Genomic DNA, 23,546 nt, shown 5'->3' with positions numbered 1-23,546 from the left:
GAAGAACCAGCGGAGAATGGAAGAAGGGGAAACTGAGGCTTGAACTTGCCTCCAGCTGCCCATGTGGTCTGTACCAGTCAGACACCAAGCCCCATCTTAACACTCTCCCCACCTCCGTCCTGACTGTCCCCGCCTCGTCCAGTCCTCCTCACCCTGCACTGGCTTCCTCCGTTTTGACCTTTGGTCCGTCTTTCATTGGCCTGGGTGGTGACCCTTCTAGAACCCGGATCTGATCACGTGTCTCTTCTGCTTAAAATTCATCTGCAGCTCCCCACTGCCTCCGCTCAGCCTTGCAGGCAAAGCTGTTCCCAGCTGACTCCAACCTGCTTTTCGTGCTTCACAGTCGTCTCGTTCCCAAGCTCCGAGTTCCTTTATGTCCGTAGCCATTTTTGAATACCCTCCCTGTGGCAATTCCTAAGTGTTATCCCTAGTTTTCCCCACAACCCTGCACGGTAGGTCCCACTGACTACCTCTTAGAGATGTGGAAACAGTCTCACATAGTCTAGGTCATACTCTTAGATCTCTGCTCTTTTCACCACATGGCGGCTCCTCTGTCATTCACTCTGGTGCCCCAGTGCCTTTGCTTATGCGCGAGCATATCTCAGCCCTCAGGTCTGGCTCAGAATCACATCTATCCTAATGGGCCCTGACACCGGTTGCATGTTGGCCCCAAGCATTCGCGATTGTGTTTTCTTCATAGTGTTCAGCACAGTTGGAACTCACCCTACTTGCTTACAAATTCAATATCCTTTTCCCACTAGAATATAAGCTACAGGAGTGGGGATCGCGGCTGTGTGATATCCCCAGCACCTGGAGCACACCTGGGTGCCCTGTAGGTGGTGACTAGCCCGCTGACAGGCACTGTTGGGTCCCTCCCAGCCCCAGGCCTGGCCGGTCCCGCCCGCGTGCCCCCTTAGTCTTCGGAAGCTGGAGAAGCTGCTGGTCCCTTGCACTAGGCCTTGGGGTTACTCTTTTGCTCTTGGGTCTCCCCCGGTAGACCCCAGCAGCCTGGGCACAGCGCCCGGACGACGCCAGTGCTCAGCCCCCTCTTGTTAAGCACCTGAAGCAATATTGCAGTCTCCCTAGGTGGCATTGGTGTATTCCTGCCTCTTTCTCACTATGGGCTTGGGATCGGGTAGAGGCTTCCCAAGGGCAGGGCCCGCCCTGCACACAGCCTTCTGGGAATGGGGTCTCCCCCGGGGTCAGCCCCGGTGGCGGAGGCTGGTCTGTCTTCAGGAGGAAACCCGGGTCGAGGGTGCCGGGAGCACAACTGTCAGCAGCAGCAAGTTTTATTGCGACCAGAATCTCCCGGTCATGTGAGCGAGGGTGGGGCAGAGGGACGTTCGGTCACCAATGCCACGTTCCTAGTCCAGGACAGCGAAGCCAAAGTTCTGGCTGGCTGTGCCTTGCCTCTTCCCCAGCCCCCAGTCAGGGCATCCCATGGGGCTGAGGCAGAAGGGAGGTGGAAAGGGGACTCCATTTCGGCGGAGCCTTCATCCAAGGGGTCTCAGGGAAGGAGGAGCAGTTGGGGGGGAGGGGTCCAGGTGGCCCGAGATGCTCAGGGCACTTTGGGCTGACTTCTGCACGTGTCCTCGGTGAGCTTTAGGGGAAGGCAATGAGGCACGCTCTGCCCATGAGGAGAGGGTGGGAGCGAGGGAAACAAAGGCTCAAAGAAAAGAAATCACTGGCCAGTGACCACACAGGGGGCGCCTAGGGATCCCGACGTCTAGGCCAGGGCTCCATCCACCCCCTGCCTCCAGCATTCACTCCACCCTGAGCACCCAGCCTGGCCAGCCGTGGTTCTATGTGGGGATCTGCACGTGGCCCAGGTCCTGGTCCATGATCTGGAGGACGTCATCCAAGATGGAAGGCCCCAGGTCCACATGCAGGGAGAGCAAGGAGCTGGCATGGGACAGGAAGGGCTCCTCGGCCCCCGACTCGGGCGTCAGCCCATTGTGGGCAGAGCCAGCCTCTGGAATTCTCCAGATGTCCACACTCCCTGCCTCCTGTGGGGAAGGCTGTGGGGAAGGCTGTGGGGTCTCCAGGTGCAGGCGAGGGGGTTTGGGTGGGGCCTGAGTTGCGGGCAGGGTGAGGGCCTGGGGCCCCCGATGACAGGGAGGGAGATGGCGTTCTTGAGCAGAGGGGACGGCCCGTCGGGGAGCTCCCGCCCACACAGCGTGGCGGTGCGGGTGAACTGGAACGGGAGGTCCAAGGCGCCGTCCTCCTCGGGTCCCTCGACCGCCGTCCCTGGCAGGAGGTGGAACTTGCCCTGCAGGAAGGAGATGTCACCGAACATGTCGCTGCCACCGCCGCTGCCGATATGAATGGTGTGTCGGAAGTCCCCCAGCGGCGGGCTGATCATGTCCGAGGACAGCAGGTCCCGTAGCTTCTCCTTCTTGCCCTTGCGGCTCCCGCGCTTTAGATAGATGGGCACCTTGGTGGACATCGCGATCTCCGCGCCCGGGGCCGGGCTGCAGGGGCTGGGGACGGCGCACCCTCGGGGACCACGGCCTCCGGCTGCCTCTTCTCACCACCTCAGCCGGACACACCCAGAGGGGGGTTTTCAGACACCCAAACCTTGCCCAAGGGCCCAGACAAGGGTGTGGGGCGTGACTGAAGTTGGCCGGGGGAATGAGAAAAAGGACGATTAATGATCAGTGAAGTCAGAGGGCTGAGATAACAAAGATCACTCTCTCCCAGAAGAGTTGAAAATGCTCTGGAAAATTAGCAGCAGAAAGGTGGCGCTCTGGTGGGCACCAAGGGGCTCTCCGGTCTTGTTCTCGCAGGCTCCCCGGTCCGGTCTGGGGCTGAAGAGCTGAAATACCAGAGGTATGAGTCAGGGACAGAAGGACAAAAGTCAGAGGCATCCTTCTCATTTCTGGGCCCCCTGCGTCAGCCCCGGGAGCCCAAGTGGGGCCACTCTCCTGCGGAAACCCTGCGAGAAGTTTGTGGTCACTTACAGACTCACTGCACCTTAGAGCCTGGATCACCAGCACCGAGCCCCTCCCTTTACGAGTGGGGAAACTGAGGCCCGGCAACGTGAGTGAGGGGCCCAAAGTCATATACAAAGTCATATCCTGGCTCTGGTCCCTTGCCTGGGGTCCCTGGCTCTGCTCATCACCCCCTATCGCACACCAGCTGTGCCCCAAGACATAAGAGTCAAGTTGTGTGTGTGTGTGTGTGTGTGTGTGTGTGTGTGTGTGTGGTGGGGGGGGGGTCTCAGACTTGTCTCAATCCTGTACTTGACCAAGGAGAGAGATCTTGTAACCCCTGTCTCACCCACTCTGTCTGTGCCAGACCTGGACACACAGGAGGTGTTCAGCCCGCAGGGCTGAATGACAGACACCTCCTGTTTGTCCCAGTCTCGTCCCACCTAGAAATGAGGGCACCTCGGAGTTTCTCTTTTCTCCTCCAGGTTAGCAGTTCCTACCTCTGGGACTGAGTCCAACATAGTTACTGGCCCTCCCCCCTGCCCAGCACCTAAGGGGAAGGTGGAGTGGAGGGTGCAAATACTTTGGGGGGCTCTGTTCTGTGCCCGGCATTTTGCTAAGTTCTTTGCAAACGCATCTCATTTAATCAGAGCAAGCTATCACCCCATTTCAAAATTTGAACCAGAGGGGCACCTGGGTGGCTCGGTTGGTTAAGCGCCTGACTCTTGATTTCGGCTCAGGTCGTGATCTCATGGTTCGTAAGATCAACCCCGAGTTGAGGATTCTCTCCCTCCCTCTCTCTCTGCCTCTCTCCTGCTCACAATCTCTCTCAAAATAAATAAAATTTGAACCAGAAACATTTTGGAGGGATTTGCACAAGGCATTGCCGAGGGAGGGAAGCAAAATGCAAAAATGTAGTAGAGAAGATTCCATTTCTTTTTCTTTCTTTCTTTTTTTCTGAGAGACAGAGAGACAGAGCTTGAGCGGGGGTGGGGCAGAGAGAGAGGGAGACACAGAATCTGAAGCAGGCTCCGGGCTCTGAGCTGTCAGCACAGAGCCCGACACGGGACTCAAACTCACAGACTGTGAGATCATGACCTGAGCCGAAGTTGGAGGCTTAACCGACTCAGCCACCCAGGAGCCCCTAGAAGATTCCATTTCTGACAGCAGTGATCAACTCCCCTCCCTCCACCCCTTCCCTGTAAATATATGCATGTGTGTGTACCTACATATACAGGTCGGCATTGGATTATATCCTAGATAAAAGGAGAGAAGAGGCGTGCCTGGGTGGCTCAGTCAGTTAAGCATCCAACTTTGGCTCAGCTCATGATCTCACGGTTTGTGGGTTCAAGCCCCTTGTCAGGCTCTGTGCTGACAGCTCAGAGCCTGGGGCCTGCTTCAGATTCTGTGTCTCCCTCTCTCTCTGCCCCTCCCCTGCTCGTGCTCTGTCTCTGTCTCTCTCAAAAATAAATAAGCATTAAAAAGAGATAGAGAGGGAAGAATCTGGAAGGCCAGCACCAGGTTGTCATATGGGTTATGTAGATCGGGATGGGGGGCAGGGATGGGGTGTGAGGTCAGTGATGTGGGAGGAAGGGTGTCCTCAGTCAAAATTATCTGTAATATTTGCTACTGTTACTATAAAATGATATATGCAAGTACGAAAAGGATGATTGCCAACATGGTGGTGGTGCTCTCAAGGTGGCAGAATTTCAGATGACTTTGCCTTTCTTTTCCGTACATTTTTATAAGCTCAAATTCTTTCTTTTTCAGTTTTTAAAAATATTTTTTATTTTAGGGGTGTCTGGCTGGCTCGGTCAGTTAAGCGTCCAACTCTTGGTTTCAGCTCAGGTCACAATCTCATGGTGTCCTGAATTCGAGCCCTGCATCAGGCTCTGTGCTCACAGCGCGGAGCCTGCTTGGGATGTTCTCTCTCCCTCTCTCTCTCTGCCCCTTCCCTGCTGCCTCTCTCTCAAAATAAAATAAATAAACTTAAAAGTTTTTTTAATTAAAAAAATAAGTAATATTTTTTTTTTTTTTTTTTTTTTGGGACAGAGAGAGACAGAACATGAACGGGGGAGGGGCAGAGAGAGAGGGAGACACAGAATCGGAAACAGGCTCCAGGCTCTGAGCCATCAGCCCAGAGCCCGACGCGGGGCTCGAACTCACGGACCGCGAGATCGTGACCTGGCTGAAGTCGGACGCTTAACCGACTGTGCCACCCAGGCGCCCCAATAAGTAATATTTTTATTCTAGAGATTGAGAGAGAGAGAGAGAGAGAGAGGGAGAGACATTACGAGAGGGGGAGAGGGGCAGAGGGAGAGAGAGAGAAGCAGGCTCCAGCTCAGCATGGAGCCCGCCACGGGGCTTGATCCCACGACCCTGGGATCAGGACCTGAGCTAAAATAAAAAATTGGACGCTCGACCGACTGAGCCACCCAGGCGCCCCTCAAATTCTTAATGAGAAACACATGTATTATTTAGGTGCACATATTATCCATGTAATCAGAAAAAATAAGCTATTTTTAACGTGGAGAACACAATGCAGCCCGGAGGGGGTGTCATGCCAGCTTCACAGAAAAAGGAAGCATTACAAGCACTCAACGGCGTTCCCACAGCTGTTGGAGGGTTGGCCTCCTACGTGGCCACAGGAGAGCCCACACGTAGAAGCAGAGCACGGAAGGCAAAGAAGGAAATTTGTCCAAGGTCATCCAGAGGGTAACCAGATGAGCGCCCCCCTCTCCCACCGCCCAGGCGGGCAGGGGCTGAGCAGGTGGGAAATGGGCCAGGGAGGGGCGGGGCCACAGCTGGGAGGCCTGGCCGGCCCCATTCTCCGTGCCGGGCAGGGCGAGGAGGGAACGAGGGGGCCGGCAGGAGGGAGCCGGAAGGAGGAAGGAGCATGCAGGACAGGCAGAGTCCCAACTCCCAGCCCGGGCCCTCATTCCGGAAACCCCACCCCAGGACCGGACACCCTAGGTCGGTCACACTGAGCCACAGAGACCGGACATCTTGCCCCTCCCTGAGCACCTGCAGCTTAACAGGAAACAAAGGAATGACTCTCCAGTGGCGAAATTCCAGCGAAGCTTGGAAGGAGCTGGGGGGAGGGTGGGGGAGGCAGTGGGCGCCTCAAGGTCGTGGAATCCCGTCCCTCACTCATCTACCAGACATTCACCTGTGCCCACCACGCCAGACCTGGGGGCGCCCCAACACACATCCTACCGGTCTCCTTGATAGGCGAGCGGCCCTGAGACAGCCTTTCCTTCCTTTCCAGCCGTGAAGAGTGGGGCCGACTGGTGGGGTTTGTCGTCCCCCCTCCCCCCTCCCCCGGCCCCCCTCCGCTCATCACCACGTAGGGCGCCAAGACAGCCTGAGTATTTCCACAACAGATCGGGCGTCCCTGACAGCTGTCTCACTCGGAGCCAGCCGTACCCGCCCAATTCCAGATGTGGGGAGAACTGAGGCTGAGGGGGAAGGGTTGGGCCGGCATCAAGCCACCCAGGGGAGAGCTGGGAACTGCAATCATCAAGCCCCAAGTATTCGGATTTGGCAAGCGTGAGACCCCAGGCTCCAGCTGCCCTTGCAGAGTCCCAGGCACAGCACGGTGGGCGTCACGGCTGCCTTTTGCAGAGGCAGAAGCTGAACCTCGGAGACCTTAACGTTGCTGAGGTCACCCAGCTGGGAAGAGAAAGAGGGGGCACTAGTACCCAGCCAGGTCCTGTGGCTCTGACGCAGTAGGCCACCCAACCTCTGAAAACTGCTTGCAGGGAAGGAGAGAAACAGGCTCCCAGCTGGGCTGGGGCCACTGGGTCCCCAGGCCTCCTCCTTGTAAGTCCTACCGGTCGTCTCCGTCTCCCCAAACTTGCGTGGATCCAGAGAGATAAGAATGAGCTCTTTGCCAGGACAGGGTATGAGGGGCTGGAAGTGGTGGCTTCCCTCAGCAGTGGGCGGAGCAGAGGGGAGCCAGCCCAGTCCTGTGGGCTTGCTCTGGCCAGGAGCCCTGGGCCTCCTCCGGAGCAAAGACTTCCTCTAGGCACAGCCCCTCCTGCCCTGAGGAGTACTAGCCCCCTGCCTACCAAGGTCCAAAGAGCAGCCTTTACTCTGTGACTTTGGGCAAGACGCCTCTCCTTTCTGGCCTTCACCTTTCCCATCTATAAAATGGGCTGACGAAGTCGTCACCAGGGGGCTACTGGAAGACCCTATTGCCACAGTGCAAGTGAGAGCAGAGGTACAACAGACAGGGTTAGCGGGTCGCTGTCAGCCCTGTCATTCATTCAGCAAATAACTGTAGGTTTTCCGGGGACAGTGCTCCGAACAAGAGCCCCCATCCTCCAAGCGTCCGCCTTCTGCTCTGGAGGCAGTCTACGCAGAGTCCCCGTTGCGGGCCACGGGAGGTCTGGTCGCCCCGGGTCCCTGTGCAGAGTGGCGCTCGGCTCCACGGCCGCTAGGTGGCGCGCTCGCTCGCTCGCTCGCTCTGTCGCCTCGCTTCCCAGAGGAGTCCCGGCGCGCACCAGGGTCTCCAGCGCGCTTCGGGCTCCAGGCAGGGCCCCCCAAGGAGCTGCACGTTCGCGTACCAGATGCGGATTGTCTGAGGGATCTTCTTCTCTTGGGGTGTTCTGGTCTCACAACACGACAGTAGAGGGGGAAAGGGGCGATCGGGGACCTTGCCAGGGTCTCCAAGCTCTGGGAGGAGCCTGCCCCGTGCTTTCCGGCCTGGGCGATGTCCGAGTGTCCGCTAGGCGCAGGGCCAGACCTCGGGCGTGCAGGCCCCCACCCCTGGCTCCCGTGGGTCCTGTTCCTCAGCCCCAGCTCGGGTTCAGCGCAGACCCCTCCCCGCCCTCTGCCCGAACGCCCAGCCCGGATCCGTTTCAGGACACTCGCGGCCGCGGCTAAAGATAGGAGGACACCTCACCATCGACTAAAAATACGACCCCTAGCCCAGGCGGGGACGCTGGGCGGCGGGAGGGCGCTCCCACGTCCCGAGTGTGAGACGGGGACGAGGGCTCAGGGTGAAGGGCGGGACCGCGAGTTCGGGATCTGGATGCGCGGCGCCTCGCAGGCGGAGGGGGCGCGGGCGTGGCCGCCTAGACCCAGGCGCGGGCGGGAAACACGGTGGAACCCGAGGTTCCCGGGAAAGGACCTGCGCGGAGGTGACACAGGGACCCGGGTGCGACCCAGGACGGGGCGCCACGGGGGTGGTCCGCTGGGGGGCCCTCTGGGCGTCGCGGAAGGGCGGCAGTGTCCCGGCCGGAACTCACCTTAAGGCGCTCAGGCGGCGGACCCGCGGGCTGCGAAAGCTCTGGAGCTGGACCGCGAGGCTATGGGACGCGTTCCCGGCTGTGAACTCAGTGCGATCCGTGGCCCCTGAGGCCCCGCCCCTGGCCCGCGGAGCCAATGCTGGGGCCGCCCCAACCAGGCCCGCCCACAGCCCCGCCCCACTCCGAGCCCCGCCTGTGCTCCCCCTTTGGTGGCGCGGCGCCCGGGTCCAGCAGCCGCGCGGACGTGGGGTGCAGCGCAGGCTCGGACGGCTGCGGGCCAGGAGGTGTCGGGTGCCCGGGCTGGACTCCGTAGACTCTGGCTGTGCCTGTCGGAGCCAAACTCGGTGTTAGAAGGGCCGAGGGCGCGGCAGCCGGAAGGCCGAATTATAGTTCGTCAGAATTCACCGAGCGTCCTTGGACCCGTTCGCTCCCTGAAGGGCTGGGTCGGGGGGAGGCGCCCGCGCAAGTGTGTTCAGTGACCACTGAGGGAATGAATGAGGCCTTGGAGGCTCCCGAGTTAAAATACTACAAACTTGCGAGAGCTTTCAGGAGTTTACCTCTCCCTAGAAAAGAGGGCACTGAGGGTGTGCTGGCAGAGTGGCCTGGGTATGCCCGTTTGTCATCAGTCTAGGTGGCTTCTGGGTCAGGGGGTGGAATCCATACTTAGACTCGTTCCGTCTTCGTTTGTTTCATTCATTCATTCATTCAGTACTAGAAGCATTTATTGAAGGGCAGGCCCTGCACAGGGCCCTGGAGATAGAGGAAGGAAACTGCCCTTGCTCCATTCAGTGATTCGACAGACACTTGAGCATCTAGCAGGGACCAGGTGTGGCTTTTGTCGCTGGGGATGCAGCGCCCCAGGAAAGACGGAAGACTGAAGTTCAGGGCCCTGATAGTGATCTGCTCCTCCAGAAAGCAGGGCTTTAGGCCTTCCTCCTGCCTCAGGCTTCTCACCCAGCCATCGTCCCCACTGCCCTGCCCACCCCTCCCCCCCCAAACACAACCCTGGGAGACGACACAGCACTGTGCCAAACCTTAAGCACTACCCCTGGGCCTGCAAGAATGCGGCTGAGGCACAGCCCCCTACCCTCTGTCTGCTGAGAGTCCTCCTTTGGGGAAGGAGATTGGGAAGGGTCGAGAACTGCATTCAGAGCTGGTAACAAACGGAAAGTTGCAGGGATGGAAGTTTGGACAGGCAAAGACACTCACCCAAGACCACATGAAACTGGGAACCAGTTCCAAAACTCTTTGAAGAGTTGGGTTTTTTTTTTTTGAGGGGTTTATTGGGGAGCACTGGGGGATGGGTAGAGAGCAGCGGATTTGGCCCCTTCAGCCTGGCCCTAGCCCCTGCTCCCCTCCCTCAGCGACTAGTTAGTAATCTGTCCAGCATGGCTGCCAGCCCACGACTCCTAACCAGGGCCCTTAGCCATAGGAACCACCATCTGTGTCCTGGGGACTGTTTTAAGTCCACCTGGATGTGACAAGTTTCCATGTACGTGCTCGCTCCCCATACTCCTGCCATCAGCCAGAGCTCGCTCAGGGCCCACACAAAGCCTACATTACATCCAAGATGTGATTTGTGCCTGGTGGTGGGTTCTGTGCTCTGGAGGCACTCGAGTGAGCGGTTCGCGCTCTCCATTCACAGATGAAGTTATGTCACTTGCCTGGGGCTGGAGGAATCCCTAAGGAGCCAGCTGACGGCGCCTCTCCTGGAGGTTTTGCTGAATAGACAGGATCTTCGCGTACACACCCAGCTGCTGTGGGAGCCCTGCAATTAATGCGCATTTATGAAACAGGATTTCGTTTGCTAAAATTGGCTATTTTGCGCAACTTCTCAGGCTGTGTGTAAGGGCCTGAGTGTGGGCGGGGAGGCTGGGATCCTGGGCCAGGGGATGGCCAGGGTGTCCTGCATTTCTGACTCAACAGACATCCAGGCCAGTGCCCCGCCTCCTGTCCCGCCTGCACCCTATGTCCAGGGAATAAAGCCTCAGCCAAGACCTGGACTGTTCTCATTGGAAGGGCTCCTCCTGGACACGCTGGTGGCTGAGGGGGCAGGAGCCTGAAGAACGTTTGGGAGGGGTTAGAGGCCTTCCTTAGATAGCCTTTCTCGGCTATGATGGAGCAGTGCCTAGAATGGCTATTCAACTTCCTTCTCCTCCACTGGGAGCTCCCCCTGGCCCTGAGATGGGTCTAGTCCGTTTCTCCCACCCCGTGGCTGCTTCCCCCACTGGGGCCCTGTAATCACCACCCAGTGACTGACTCAGCCCTTCCTTCCCCTCCCAGCCCCTTCTTCCTGGAAACCATCCACATCAGCCCCAGCCCCCGTGGGCCCAGAGGGAGAGAATTGGAAGCCACCTTCTCCAAGGTTAGCTGGGGAGGATGGAGGGGCCGGTGGGGAAGCCCCCCCCCAAACCAGGCTGGAGCCAGCTCTCCAAGGCCCCACTTACCTGGAGAGCTAGGACCTGGGAGGCAGGGGGAAAATGTGACCAGGAGTTTGGGGGCAGGTCTGGGGGCAGAGAGTCACAAGGAAAGGGCAGTGATAATCTGGGGGCGGGGGGAACCTGGGGGGGGGGGGCCAGTGAGAGGAGACAAAGTATCTGGAAGAGGCCTCAGCACCCCTACCCCCCCAGGACCACAGGGCAGCAGGGAGCTGAGCAGGAGCTCAGTCCACCCCTAGGAAGCCTCCCCCACTCCAGCCCGAGCTCAGCCTGCAGGGCCCCATGGCCTCAGCCAACCCCAGGCCTGGAATGGATTTTTCCTTGATTGTTTCTTATTTCCTTCCTCCCCTGGGCTCCTGCCAGCTCCAGCCCTGCCCTCCTCGCCCTTCATCCTCCTGTAGAGAACTCTGACCCACCAGAGGCTGGGATTCCAGATGAGAGTCCCCTCGGAACTGCCCCCAGCTTCTGTCTCTGTCTCGAACCCCTCCTGGGGAGTTGGGTGTCAGGGCATTGCGGGGGGACTTTCCTTTGGGTCTGGACTTTGGACCCATGCCCAGAGCCATGGGGGTTTCCAGAGTGGTGACAGCTCTGTCCTAGCGGGGACCAGCCCAGGCATTTCCCCCAGAGGCCTCTGGGAGCATCCAAGCCGCATGGCTGTCCTTTGGCCTGGGGAACACGGAGTCAGCTGGGGTCTTCTTCAACACTTCCCACCTCTCCAAGACATCTTGTCAGTGTTCATTTTGAAAACTCCTATTTGTATCTACCTCTTGCCTAGGGCTGTGCTGGACACAGAATGGCCAAGGCTGGTCCCCAGCCCTCAGGGAACAGATAACCCCAAATGAAACAAATAACCAATTCTAAAATAGCACATTCTGTGCCATAAAGGAGGGCCTTGAGGGTAGAGGCTGGCTCTGACTCACTTCTAACTGTCCCAGGCCAGCAGGGATGAGGCTCAGTCAGTGACTGCGGAGTGAAAGAAGAACTAATAAGAACAGGAGTGAGAAGGATTCGATACGCTAGAGGGGAGGAAGCAGATGGGAGTGTTGCAAAAACTGCAAGGAGGAGGGGATATTTGAGCAGGGTATTAACGGGTGAATAGGAGTTCACCAGGCAGAGAACAGGAGGGACGTTGCAGGTGGAGCCGGCAGAGACAAAGGCCAAGGCCAGGAGGACTACACGTAGACGCACAGTGTGATCAGGAAACAAGAGATACCCAGCAGACCATGGCATAGGAGAGGGGGACAGTCTTAAGAGGGTCGCGGGTGAGCACTGTTTTCCTTGCCCAGCACCCATCCCTCTTACACTGGTGACCACTGCTCCATTTTCCAGAGTCTCCAGTATGACTCAGGCCACTCCCAAGGCAAAAGTGCCCCTCTTACCCCTGTTCCTTAGGCACCCGTTCTCCCAGAAGACAACGAGCGTTATCAGCTTCTTGTCAACACTTCTAGAGATACGCTTTGCCCGTGCAAGCAAAGCCCCTCCCATCTTTTTTACACAAATGGCAACATATAGACAAGTAGGGCCCCAACGTACTGCAGGTCCGGGTGGCGATGGGGGCGGGGGGGGGAGAGGACAGGCTCCACTGTCAATGGCAGTGGAGGTGACTCTGCAGGGCATGCGGGAAACCGCACTTGATGGAGTCTCTGCTACTCCCAGTGTTCTGCGCCTGGCTTTTCTTTAGCGAACCTTCTATTTATGAGCGCACTCCATAGCAGGACACGGAAGGTGTCATCACCTTCACATGTTTGCTGCCACACAGCGTGCCGGGGTGTCACAGTTTTCCTCCGCAGCTCTCAGCTGGAGCCCGCGTGGGGTGTTTCCAGCCCTTTCCCAGGACAGTCTGCGCTGCGGCGGATCACCTCGTGCAAAGGCCGAATCACGCACGCGTGCGCACGAGCTGTGCAACCATTCCTACGCGCGTAGGGGTGAAAGGACGCACGCAGGTGTCACCTGGTCAGCTCTGTCTGTTTGTCCTTCCAGGGCATGGGCCGGGTGCCAGGCCCCTTTCTCCTCAGCCTCACCAGCATCTGGTCCCCGACCTCTCTGATTTCTTGCAGCCTGAGAGGGAAAAATGAAACAAAGCCAAAGGAGCCTGGGTGTGGTTTTAGTTTGTGTCTCTTACGATAAGGGAGTTTGGCCGCCTGTTCGGAGGCTTTAGGGCCATTCCTCGTTCCTTTTCCTGTGGACTGGCTGCACGGTCTCGCTTAGGAGGGTCACTCTGGAGTGTGTGTGTGTGTGTGGGGGGGTGGGTTCTGGAAGGGGGCCGGACCGGGGGCAGGGGCGACTCTGCGGAGAGTCGGTTCGGGAAAAAGACAGAACTTGATTCTGAGCTGTGGCGTAAAAGCCAGAGTTGGAGATAATAAAGTAGAAAGATTGGAATTTGGTGACACACCGGCCACGGCGCCCATGGAGAGACAAGGTGGGGGGGGGTCGAGCCCAGTCCAGCGCGATGACTCAGAGTGGGGAGGGTGGGGCAGGGAAGGGAGGAAGGTGAGGCCACCAGGAGGATGGAGCGTCCTGGGGGAGAAGATGATGTGCCACCTGCCCATTCTCCCCCTGGCATCGTGATTGAGGTGCCACATGCCCCCGCTGACAGGCTTCCGGGTCCACAGTCCCTGGGCGGGGCCCCTACCACCCGCTCCCCGCCGAGCCACCCCCCCTCCCCCGCTGCAAGGGTGGCCCCTTGTGCCTGCTCCCCCCTTCGCTTCACCTGGCCCCTCGCAGGCCTGGGGGGCATCTCAGCTGGGGCATCTCTCCCTCAGGGAAGCCTTCCGAACCCCCGGTTGATGTCAAGTCCCCATGTGGCACCCTCAGAGAAACCCTGGGCCACTGTCGCGTCCGCGCCACCGTCAACTGATTCACGCGCACCCCCCGCTGGACAGTAGCCTCCAGCATCTCCCCAGAGTGCCTGCAACATAGTAGGTACCCGAGGGAGGAACAGAGGAACGAATCCGCGGAAGAATGGCAGGGTGCTGGGGACAGCGAGAAGGGGCCGTATAGGAGACAGGGTTTGGGAAGCAAGGGCCTGGACCCAAGGACCTCTCTGTGGCCCCTCCCCTCCCTGGCGCCCCCTCTGCCCGGCCTGCTTTGCTTTCCTCCATTCGCCTCCCTCTGTGCCTGGTGTTTGCTTGCTTGGGGTTTCTGCACCGGAGGGGAGCTCTGGGTGGGGCAGGCGCTGTCTGGGGTCCCCTCCGAATCCCAACCCGATCCTGACACAGAGCAGCCAGCGTCTGCGAACAGGAGCAAGCGGGCGCACTGACGGGCTCGGGCTCCAGGTCTGCATGGCAGAGGCCGAGGCAGAGGCTTGCTTCTCTCCAGGCGCCCGTGTGGGAAAGGCCGGAGGGAGGATGTGTGGCGACAGAGCATTGCTTCCGCAGGCATCTCCGGTGGGCCTACCGCCCGAGAGGCGCTCCGCAGGGACGGGTCAGGTGCCCAGCCCTCGGGAAGCAGGCATCCTGACGGATTCACGGGGGGGGGGGCGGGGGGGTGGGGGGGGGGGTAGGATTATCGACGGGGACGGGACACAGAGAACCGAGGAGCTGGAGGGACCAGATCATGCTGTGTATATTTTCTTTTCAAGGATTCCCCACATGAGGCACAAGATTTCCAACGGGAGAGGAGCATGGACGGGACGATTGATTCTCCGAGCCCTCCTGCCCCTGACTCCTAGCCCTTCCACTCCCACCCGCAGAGGTAAACCATGGTTGCTAGATGTTCTTACTAGATGTTCGAAGGGGCAGAGCACTTGGCGGGGACGGAGTCCTCAAGGGGAACGTGGGCTTCGGGAAGGGCCTGCGGGAATCAGGAACGGCCGCGCCTTCCAGACCCTGGCCCCGTTCTGTTCTCCTCCTGCTCCTGGAGCAGAGAAGCCGGGAGGGTGCTGCCGCCTGCTTCCTGGGAGAGCGGCTGCCCTGAGGGGCCGCCTCAGCCAGCCCGGCATCTCCCTTTTCCCACCCCTCCGGGGGATGGCTGACTCGGCCCTGGAGGCCCCGGGTTCCTTCTGAGCAGATGCTTCAGAGTCTGGGAAGATCTGGGAGTGATGGAGCCGACAGAGGAGGCCAGGCTCAGCTGGGCCCTCAGGGAGCAGTGTTCGGGGATGAGGGGTCAGCAGGGTCACGGGGCAGCAGCTGTCCCAGAGACCTCGGAGGGGCCCCTTGGCCCAGGCAGCTGCTGGCCTCTCAGCTGTCAGGCGGGCAGGGGGTGGGGGCAGGGAGCCCGGGGCTTGAGGAGGAGGGTGGGTCTGGGTGGGGGAATCTGGAACTGACCGTGGGCCCAGGTGGGTCGAAGGGCGGGCTGGCCCCTGGGGGCCTGGCATTTCCAGGGCAGACCCAGAGGGAGCAGATAGGCCCGGCTGCTCAAGGAGAGAGAACCCAGGATGACAGAGGGGTTCAAATGTCCGAGTGCAGCTGAATCCCCACCTCAGTGACAGCCACCTCAGTGATCCGCAGACTGGGAGGCCAGGAATGTCAGCTCCACCTCCAGCTACCACCCCCCACCCCTCAGGCAGACCCCCAGTGCCTCCCAGTACCTCCCAGTTCGGCAGCTTTTCAGTGTAGTGAGCTTTATGTAGGCGACTCCCAGATCAACCTGTCTGGTCCCCACTCCTTACCAGAGTGCTACTCCTGTCACCGGACAGCCCAGCTCGGTAGCCATTTGGGTGCCCCCCTCAGTCCCAACCTGCCCCCGGTAGTCCCAGGCACGTCCCTAAGCACCTCTCCTCAACTCCTTCCTCGCATGCTCCCAGGTCCCTGGGCGGCTACCTGTGACTCCTTTTCAGTCTGTCCTTGTTGCGTGCCAGGTTGGTCAGCGTGGCAGGGTTGGAGAGATGAGGGGTTTGGAGTTGAAATCCCAGCTCCGTCACTTACTCAGGCTGGTGACCTCCAACCTCTTAGCACCTGCCAGCAGGGTTTGTTGGGAGTTCGACGCGATCTCCGTGTCAAAGTGCACACCGTACGTCCTCAGAAACGTTAACTCCCTTGTCTTCCTACCTGAGCTGTGTCTTCTCCGTCTGTGCCCTGGCAGCCATCCCGATCCTGCGGTCCTGGATCAGGCCTTCATTGTTTTGGTTGCAAATGACAGAAAATTCGATTCCAACTAGTTTAAGCAAAAAAAGAGGGGGGTGGTGTTTGTGGCTTAGATTTTGGGGGGGCGAGCCTCATCAGAGCTCAGACAACGTGGCCTGGCACTGACCTCTATCTCTTGGCTCTGTGTCCTCTGGTTTAGTCCATATTCACAATGGGTTTCCCTCATGGCGGCAAGATGGCTGCAGCAGCCCCACCCTTGCGGCTGCCTCTTTTCTACCCCTTCCACGGAAGTCCTGGGGAGTCATTGTGTTCGCCCTGTCTTTGGTCCTGCCCATCCCTGGCTGTTCACCGAGGCCAGGGAGATGCGATGTGCTGCTTGGTTTAGGCCGGGGAGGAGTGAGGAGGGGGGAGTGGTTCCCACAGGGAACTGGGGTACTCTTTCCATAGGAATCGAGAGGAGGTACTGGGAGGCTCTGTCTTCCGAGAGCTCTTAGGTGCCTCTGGCCTCCAGCCTCTCCCAACTTCACTCTGCCCTTTGCGGCACTGCGAGGCCTAAGGCACAGGCTCCATACTGTCCGTCTGCTTCACTCCGAAGCCTTTACCAGTTCCCTGGGGTGCACGGAGTCAAGTCCGAACTCCTCTGCGAGGCATTCCTGACTTCGCGGTCTGGCTCCAAAGCTCCGTTCCAGGCCCACCACTTCTTTCTGTCCCCCCTTTCCTTTCTCCTTCCTCCTCGCTTTCCTCTTTGCTTGCATTCCTTCCGCCATAAACCCAAAGCCCCTTCTCCACCAATCCTAGGTTCACACAAACACGGGAGCATCATTCTCTTTTTTTTTTTAAGTTTATTTTGAGAGAGAAAGAGCATGCGCGGGGGAAGGGCAGAGAGAGAGGGAGAAGAGCGAATCTTAAGCAGGGTCTGCGCTGTCAGCACAGAGCCTGACGCGGGGCTCGAACTGACAAACCGTGAGATACGACCTGAGCCCAAATCGGGTTGGATGCTTAGCCACCTAAGCCATCCAGGTGCTCCAGGGAGCGTCACTCCCAACAGCCCCAAAACTAGAAACAGCCCCAGGGTCCATCACCCCGTTGAGTGAATGAAGAAGATGCCGTCTATCTGTACAATGGGAAATCACTCAAAAAAGGAAAAGAAATTAAGTACTGACACCTGCTATGGTATGGTGACCCCTGAAAACGGGACACTCAGCGAAGCCGGCCACAGAGGACCACATGTCGTATGATTCCATTTCTATGATGCGCCCAGAACAGACAAGTCTGTTGAGGCGGAAAGTAGAGTTGTGTTTTCTAGGGGATGGGGGCAGGGAGGGGGAGGGGTAGTGACTGCTAGTGGGGATGGGGTTTCTTTCAGAGGTGATGAGAATCCTCTGGAATCACATAGTAATGATGTTCAAACAACACTGCGAGTGTACTAAAAAGCACAGCATGGTGCCCGTTAAAATGGTAAAGGTGATGCTGCCAGATCTCAATAAATTTTAAAATGTTAACCCCCACCCTGCCCCGCCATCAGTCAAGGCCCTTCATGGTGAGTTCAAAGGCTCAAGTCCGGAGGAAGAGCCCCGTGTGGCCAACCAAGACTGGTTCTTGGGGTGGGGTGGGGGGCTCGGCCAGGAGCCTCAGGGTCAGGGGAAAGGAAATGTGTCCCAAACAGAAATGAAATATCAGCCCAAAAGGCTACTCCCAGCACCAGGGGAAGCTGCAAGACAGGCTGAGCCGGGCTGGGTGACCCTAGGTCAAGGGAAAGGAAACACCGGGCCCAAAGTAGCTGCAGAAAGGCAGGATACGGGCCCCAAGGAGCAGAGTCATGGCCCTGCCCCAGCCCCCCTCCGGGTGTCCCCACCGCTCCAAGCCCCCAGTTTTGTTCTGGGGACCCACTTGGGTTCCCCTCAGCAGCTCACCCCTGACCTTCCTAGAGACAGAGCCTGGATTCTAAAAGGTGGCCATGCAGGGGTTAAGCGAGGGCAGCCTTCAGGCTCTACCGGCACCAGAAGAGGTGGTTGGTAGCCCGGGTGGCCCTGAGGGGGCACAACAGCTGGGACATGGAGGTGTGGAACTGGGTACAGAGACTTTGTTTCCTCAGGACCATCAGCTCCACCCTAAGGCTTGTGTCCCGAGGACACGGGCACGCCCAGGACCAGAGGAGGTGCCATTGAGCAAAAGGGGGTTCTGAAGCAGGTGGATCCCTGGCGCTCTGGCCAGGCCCCGGCTCCTCGGCTTCCTCCACCCTCCCTCCTCACCGATCGCCCTCCCAGAGCCTCACTCCAGACCCAGAGCCTTACTCCAGAGGTCGCGTGCCCCAGCGCAGGCGGGAGCGAGAGGAAGATGCCAGAAATTAGCGACCCAGCTCAAAAGGGGCCTAGGAGCAGCCAGCTGGCTCAGCTGGGCACCGACTTCCTGACAAGAGCCAAAGGGACCGTCTGGTGGCAGAGAGGCACATGCCCGCCAGACCTGTCTGCAATCTGGGGTTCGCATCCTGCTTTCTGTTCGAGTTTTAGATGCCTGCCCTGGCCCTCCCCGATCACTTCCAATAGTCACCCGACTCGTATCCAGGCAACGGACTCGCGCTCCCATTCATGCTGAGCGCCTGCTTTCTCACCCGGGAGGCTGCACCCCCTTGCCTCCGTCTGCCCTGCACACGCCTCCCCCCGCCGCGGGTCTTTCCTCCCCCTCTGCCAACTGCCCCATCTCACAGGGCCTCTGGACTCAGATGGCTGAGTCGGTAATAAGGGGAAAAGGGGCTTTATACCTTGCCAAGTGAGGACAAAGACACTACAATTCCCCGCGAGGCTTCTTCAGCAGCAACACCAGGATATACTTGCCAAGAGCCGTGGCTCTCTGAGAGCCACACATGGGTTCACGAGATAAGGGCTCAGAGGCTTGTTTATCATGGCCAAGGGCCTGGTGGGGAATCTTCCCAGGCAAGGGTTTTCCAAGGCGGGGAGGGGCAGGCTTTTAGCCGACCCTGGGATTGGTAGACGTACAAGTGCTATTCCTGAACTGGGGTTCAAGGTTGTGGAAGCGGGGCCCGGGACTCCCCAAATGCCACATCCGGAGACAAAGACATGAGGTCCCCTACCCCGCAGCTGGGTGCTTCACGCGCAGGGGATCTTGAGGGAGAATCAGCTCCCCAAGCTGGGGCTTGTCCCTGGTTCTTGTCTTCAGACGAGGCGCCTATAAAACGAACGAAGCAAAACCGCAGCTGCTTGTTTGCAAAGGGAGACCAGTTTCACCCAAGCCTGGTCAGACCTGCCGTTGATTCCACCTCACTGTCCCAGGTGGGAGGCAAAGGTTGGACCCCGCTCAATCACCTATTTATCTCTGACTCAGGGCATAGGCACTGACACCCGCTGCTCCCTCTCGCACTTTCCCTCGGCCCAGGAGCTGGGGTTTCCGGTCTTGGCTTTGGCATACGAGGCAGGGCAGCCTGCCAGCTTTGGGCAGAAACCACCCCCCCCCCCGCATTTAACCAGTGACCGCCCTTCCCCAGATGCCAGGACACACGGGACGCCGGGGGACCCCGGAGGGCCCTGCTGTCCAAGCGCTCGGGGTTATGGGCGAGCACCGGGCCACGCTGTGCGACTTGGCAGGGTCGGCACCAGGGAATCCAGCTTTGGCACGGCTCCGTGCGGCCGCCCCCTCCAGATGGAGAGGTCAGGCTGGGACCACAGCGTGCATGTGAGGGCTGCGCGGGGAGGGCCGGGCACGCAGCCAGCTGCTTGCTCTGTAGCCCGGGCCCAGGGCCCCAGCCCAGCACACCTCCTCAGCACAGAGGCCTCAGGGGCCTGGGGCGGGGGCGGGGGCGGGGATCAGGGTTGGGGCTGGACGGAAACCCAGTGTGACAGATGCTCTGCCTTCTCTGGGCACAGGTCAGGGAGGCAATGTTCTTCGTTCTACCGGGAAAAAGAGAGAGCGGAAGAAGATTTAAACTCAGAAGTTCTCCTCAGAATTTACTTTTACTTCTCCAAAAGTTGTTTCCGTGTCTGATATCAAGTAGAAAAATCAAAAAGCCTTCTTGCGTTTTCGGAGCACGCCGCGTCCACGGCCGGTTCTCTCTGGACTCTGCGTGCACTTGAAGAAACAGCAGCTTTCCTCCCAAGAAGTTCAACTCAGAGTCAGGGTCCAGCTGCACGAGGCCTTGCCCGCCGGGCCTGGACCCCGCAGCCTCTTCTCCAGCTCGCTCGCTGCCTGCTTCCTCTACCTTTCCGCGCCTGGGCTCTCGTGGGAAGGCCGCTCCTGGGCTCACGTGTCCGCGAGGCCGCATGACGGGGGATGATGGAGCACCGGGGCCTCAGATCCTGACCACCTGGGCGGCCGCACACGGACTCCGCCTCCCCTCCCCGTCCTCAGCCCGCTGCCTCCTGAGGAGGAGTCGGCCGAAGGTGCCCCCCACCTGCCCTTTGGTGAGGCGCCCGGGGTTCACACAGACACAGCCGAGGACATCCTGGGAAAAGGAGAGGGGCCGACGTGAGAAAGTTGGAATCATCTAACCGTCAGACCCCAGCGAGGGGTTTATAAAATGGAAAGGAAGGCCGAACCCATCTCAAGTCTGGTCTGTTAACTTATTATTGGAAAACCCTGAATTCCTTAGGAGCTTCTGAAACGGAATGAAGGAGGTGAACCGGCAGGGTAACAATCGGCTCCCGGACTTGGGGACAAATGTCTACCTCCTGAGGGCGAAATGGCTCTGGGTTGGCCAGAGGGGTACTGGTCGGGAGGTTCACCTCGAGGGACCCACCCCGGGGCAGGGTGGGGGTGGGGGAGCAGGCCTCGGATGGCACAGATGACAAAGAGCCAAAGGGCTGAAACCCCCCTGGAGGTCACATCCGCATTCAGGGGCGGGGGAAGGCAAGTGCAAGTGTGAAACCTCTCCAGGTCACCCTGACATGGCCCCAGGTGACAGCCACTGTTTGAGGGGCTTCCTGCCCGCCCCTGGGACTCCCAGGCTGGGCCGACGGAGCACCATGCTCTGGGGCGCAGGCGAGCGGGGGGATGCCTTTTTCCTTACACGTTTTACTAACAGATTAGTTTACCACCCCTCCCAAACAAACGAGGCCACCGTCCCCAGCACGAAGAGCGAGGACCAGTGGTCTAGAAGGGGAAGTCAAAGACCGGTTCTGGCATTTCTGGGAAAAAGCAGAGTCCAAACCCACCTTCACGAAGTATTTCAGCTCTGATGGGATAATGAAGACGTCTGGGGTGACAGGCAGCTGGGCGTAGGTGTAGAAATTCTCATAGTCAATGGCCATGTCTTCCTGGGGAGGGTAGAGCGGGTAGTAGCTACAGAGACGGAGAGAAACAGTCAGCAGTGGCTGATCCGGGCCCCACCCTTCCCGCATGGCTTCCCTCTCTGCATCCATGCTTTCAGATTGTCCTTCCTGCTCCTCTGTGTTTGGGGGACAGAATGCGGGCTTGTCATGGCAGGGCAGAGTTCCCTGGGAGTGGCCCAAGGAAGGCGCTCCCAATCAAATCCGTCAGAGCCCCGGACCCCGGAGCACACTCTTCACGGTCTGTTATTCCAGAGAGCCGGCTCACCTCCTCTGGGTCAGGATGTGCTTGAGGATTCGGCTGAGTCTGTCTGAAGTTCCGGAAGAACTGGGGAAGGAAGAGAAGCAAGAAACGGAATGCAGAGCCCTGTTTTTCAGCTTCTGTTTCTCTCTGGGGAGGACTCGAGGCTTTCATAAACTAGGGGGAAGCTACGCGGCCCATGTGCGGTGACGGGAGGGTACCTCTGGGGAAGTTCAAAGACCCACCCCCAAAGAGCTCGGTCTGTTCCCACCCGAGGAGGGGAGCCGGCCACCGGGCTGCGAAGGGAAAAGGCAGGCATCCCTGGTGACGAGACCATAGCGGGCCGTTGGCTAGAACCGCAGCGTGCAAGAATGGGCCAGGGGCCCACCAGAGGGTGGGGGCGTGCAGTCGGGGTGACCCTCAACCACAGCCAGCAAGCGCACACCCATCTCGCCCAACACGCCAACTGCTTCACACTCCTTCCGGTGACGGGGGAACTGAACTGCCGGACCTAGGCTCAGCAGGTGTGGCGGGGTCTGATTCTGCAGAACGACACCTGCTCTGGTGAGGGAGGCTGCCCGTTCATCCTCCCGGAGCAGGGACGCCCCCTCCTGCCTAGGTCACGAAGGTGGGAGGGGAAGGAAAGCAGGTGAACTTCTAGGATTATAAAGGAAGCACAAAGACGTGGTTCATCGGGGTCTCCGACACTGCAGACGAACGTAGCAGAAACAAACGTATCCAGTTGCTGTCTTGGGGACAGAGAAACTCTAATGGCCAAAGGGTGTGGCACAAAGTGCTGCTCTAGGGACTTCCCAGGCAAGGCTGCCAAGCAGCCCCCCCTCGATTCTCTGGTCTAGAAAGCCAGTGCCCTGCCTGCTGGCCCAGAACTGCTTCTCACCTACTGATCTCCTCGGCTCCCATGTGGAACAGCAGATCCGTGGACGTCAGGCCGAAGACCACTCCGTTCACGGAGAGGCTGCAGGGCTCAGACACGAACCGCACTCGCTAGATTGAAGGGGCGAGACAAGCATTTGTACACCAAAGCTAGAAACTTCTTCCCCATGAAAGTGGGGCGTCTCCCAGGGCCGGGGAGACCACCGAAAGGGGGAGCAAACCAACAGAGAGTAAATCACATTCGCTTGTTAAAAAGACAAGCCTAAGGGGCGCCTGGGTGGCTCAGTCGGTTAAGCGGCCGACTTCGGCTCAGGTCATGATCTCGCGGTCCGTGAGTTCAGGCCCCGCGTCGGGCTCTGTGCTGACAGCTCAGAGCCTGGAGCCTGTTTCAGATTCTGTGTCTCCCTCTCTCTGACCTTCCCCCGTTCATGCTCTGTCTCTGTCTCAAAAATAAATAAATGTTAAAAAAAAAAAAGAAGCTTAAAATTCAGGCCCTATCCATGCCCCCAAAAGGCACCCCCCTCCCTCCGCTTAGGGGGAAGAGCTGGGTCCCCCGCAGCACATTGGATTCGGGCTGCCTGCTTCTCAGGGAAAGGATGCTGGTACCTTGATGTCTTCTCGAGGCAGATCGGAGTAGCTGAAGGGTGGCTGTGGGTACACGGACTCGTGGTGCACATCCCTCAGCGATGGGACAAAGACGAGGTGGGAGCCAGAGCTACTTTGTCAAAAAAGCATCAGAAAAAAAAAAAAAGCATCAGAAGAGGGAGAAAAATGAGCGCAGTTGCGTTAGAACAGCTGGACGAGGGGCGCCTGGGTGGCGCAGTCGGTTAAGCGTCCGACTTCAGCCAGGTCACGATCTCGCAGTCCATGAGTTCGAGCCCCGCGTCGGGCTCTGGGCTGATGGCTCAGAGCCTGGAGCCTGTCTCCGAATTCTGTGTCTCCCTCTCTCTCTGCCCCTCCCCCGTTCATGCTCTGTCTCTCTCTGTCCCAAAAATAAATAAACGTTGAAAAAAAAAAAAATTAAAAAAAAAAAAAAAAAAAAAAAAAAAGAACAGCCGGACGACAGACTGAAGATGTCGCGGCTTAATACGAGAGCCTACATCCAGGGAGGAACTTCAGAACTGAATTCTAGAAGGAGAGGGGCCGCTTCCCATGGGACACTGTGAGCAAAAGACGACTGTTCTCATCTCTACCCTTCTACCTCAACGAGGCTCAGGTCACCCGGGACATGCTTCCTTCCGGGTGTTCCACTTTCTTCTGACGTTCTACTGGGGAAGGGATGGGACCGTTTGGCAGAAAAGGGGGAGAAGTTGGGATATAGAGAATCTAGAAAGACAAGGTTTAGACCAAAGAGTCAGAGCTGAACCCAAAGTTCCGCGTCTTCGCGCGACGCAAACAGATGCAGCTCACGGGCATCAGTCTCCCGGACCGGGGCTCTTTCCCGGGGAGAGGCCAGGCCTGCCGACCGCCTGCACACACGGCCTTCCC

At 58.8% G+C, this 23,546-nt stretch overlaps 2 protein-coding genes and 1 long non-coding RNA gene across 5 annotated transcripts in view; 1 reads left to right on the top strand and 2 right to left on the bottom strand.

Moving 5' to 3' along the window:
• Positions 1–1,271: 1,271 nt before the first annotated feature.
• On the bottom strand, positions 1,272–8,341 carry CDC42EP2 (CDC42 effector protein 2). Its single transcript, XM_003993591.5, is given in 3 exon segments — positions 1,272–2,098; positions 2,101–2,815; positions 8,183–8,341. Coding segments are annotated over 2 exon segments (642 nt in total). The 5' UTR covers positions 2,447–2,815; positions 8,183–8,341; the 3' UTR covers positions 1,272–1,802.
• Positions 8,342–10,020: 1,679 nt separating this feature from the next.
• On the top strand, positions 10,021–20,197 carry LOC111556698. Its single transcript, XR_002736408.2, has 4 exons — positions 10,021–10,547; positions 13,383–13,538; positions 14,201–14,313; positions 19,526–20,197. It is a non-coding gene; the product is annotated as an uncharacterized LOC111556698 (long non-coding RNA).
• POLA2 (DNA polymerase alpha 2, accessory subunit) overlaps positions 19,594–23,546 on the bottom strand; it is a 27,684-nt gene continuing 23,731 nt past the window's right edge. For all 3 annotated transcript variants that reach the window (XM_003993590.6, XM_045039540.1, XM_045039539.1), the window contains 5 exons: positions 22,665–22,773; positions 22,063–22,169; positions 21,192–21,251; positions 20,810–20,936; positions 19,594–20,100 (listed from right to left, as the gene is read on the bottom strand). In XM_003993590.6, coding sequence (XP_003993639.2) covers positions 19,948–20,100; positions 20,810–20,936; positions 21,192–21,251; positions 22,063–22,169; positions 22,665–22,773 — 556 coding nt within the window. In that variant the 3' untranslated portion in view covers positions 19,594–19,947. The remainder of the gene's footprint in view (positions 20,101–20,809; positions 20,937–21,191; positions 21,252–22,062; positions 22,170–22,664; positions 22,774–23,546) is intronic.

The sequence above is a fragment of the Felis catus genome, chromosome D1 (genome assembly GCF_018350175.1).
Source record: "Felis catus isolate Fca126 chromosome D1, F.catus_Fca126_mat1.0, whole genome shotgun sequence".
Taxonomy (NCBI): Eukaryota; Metazoa; Chordata; class Mammalia; order Carnivora; family Felidae; genus Felis; species Felis catus.
This window is presented reverse-complemented; position numbering and strand designations above follow the sequence as displayed.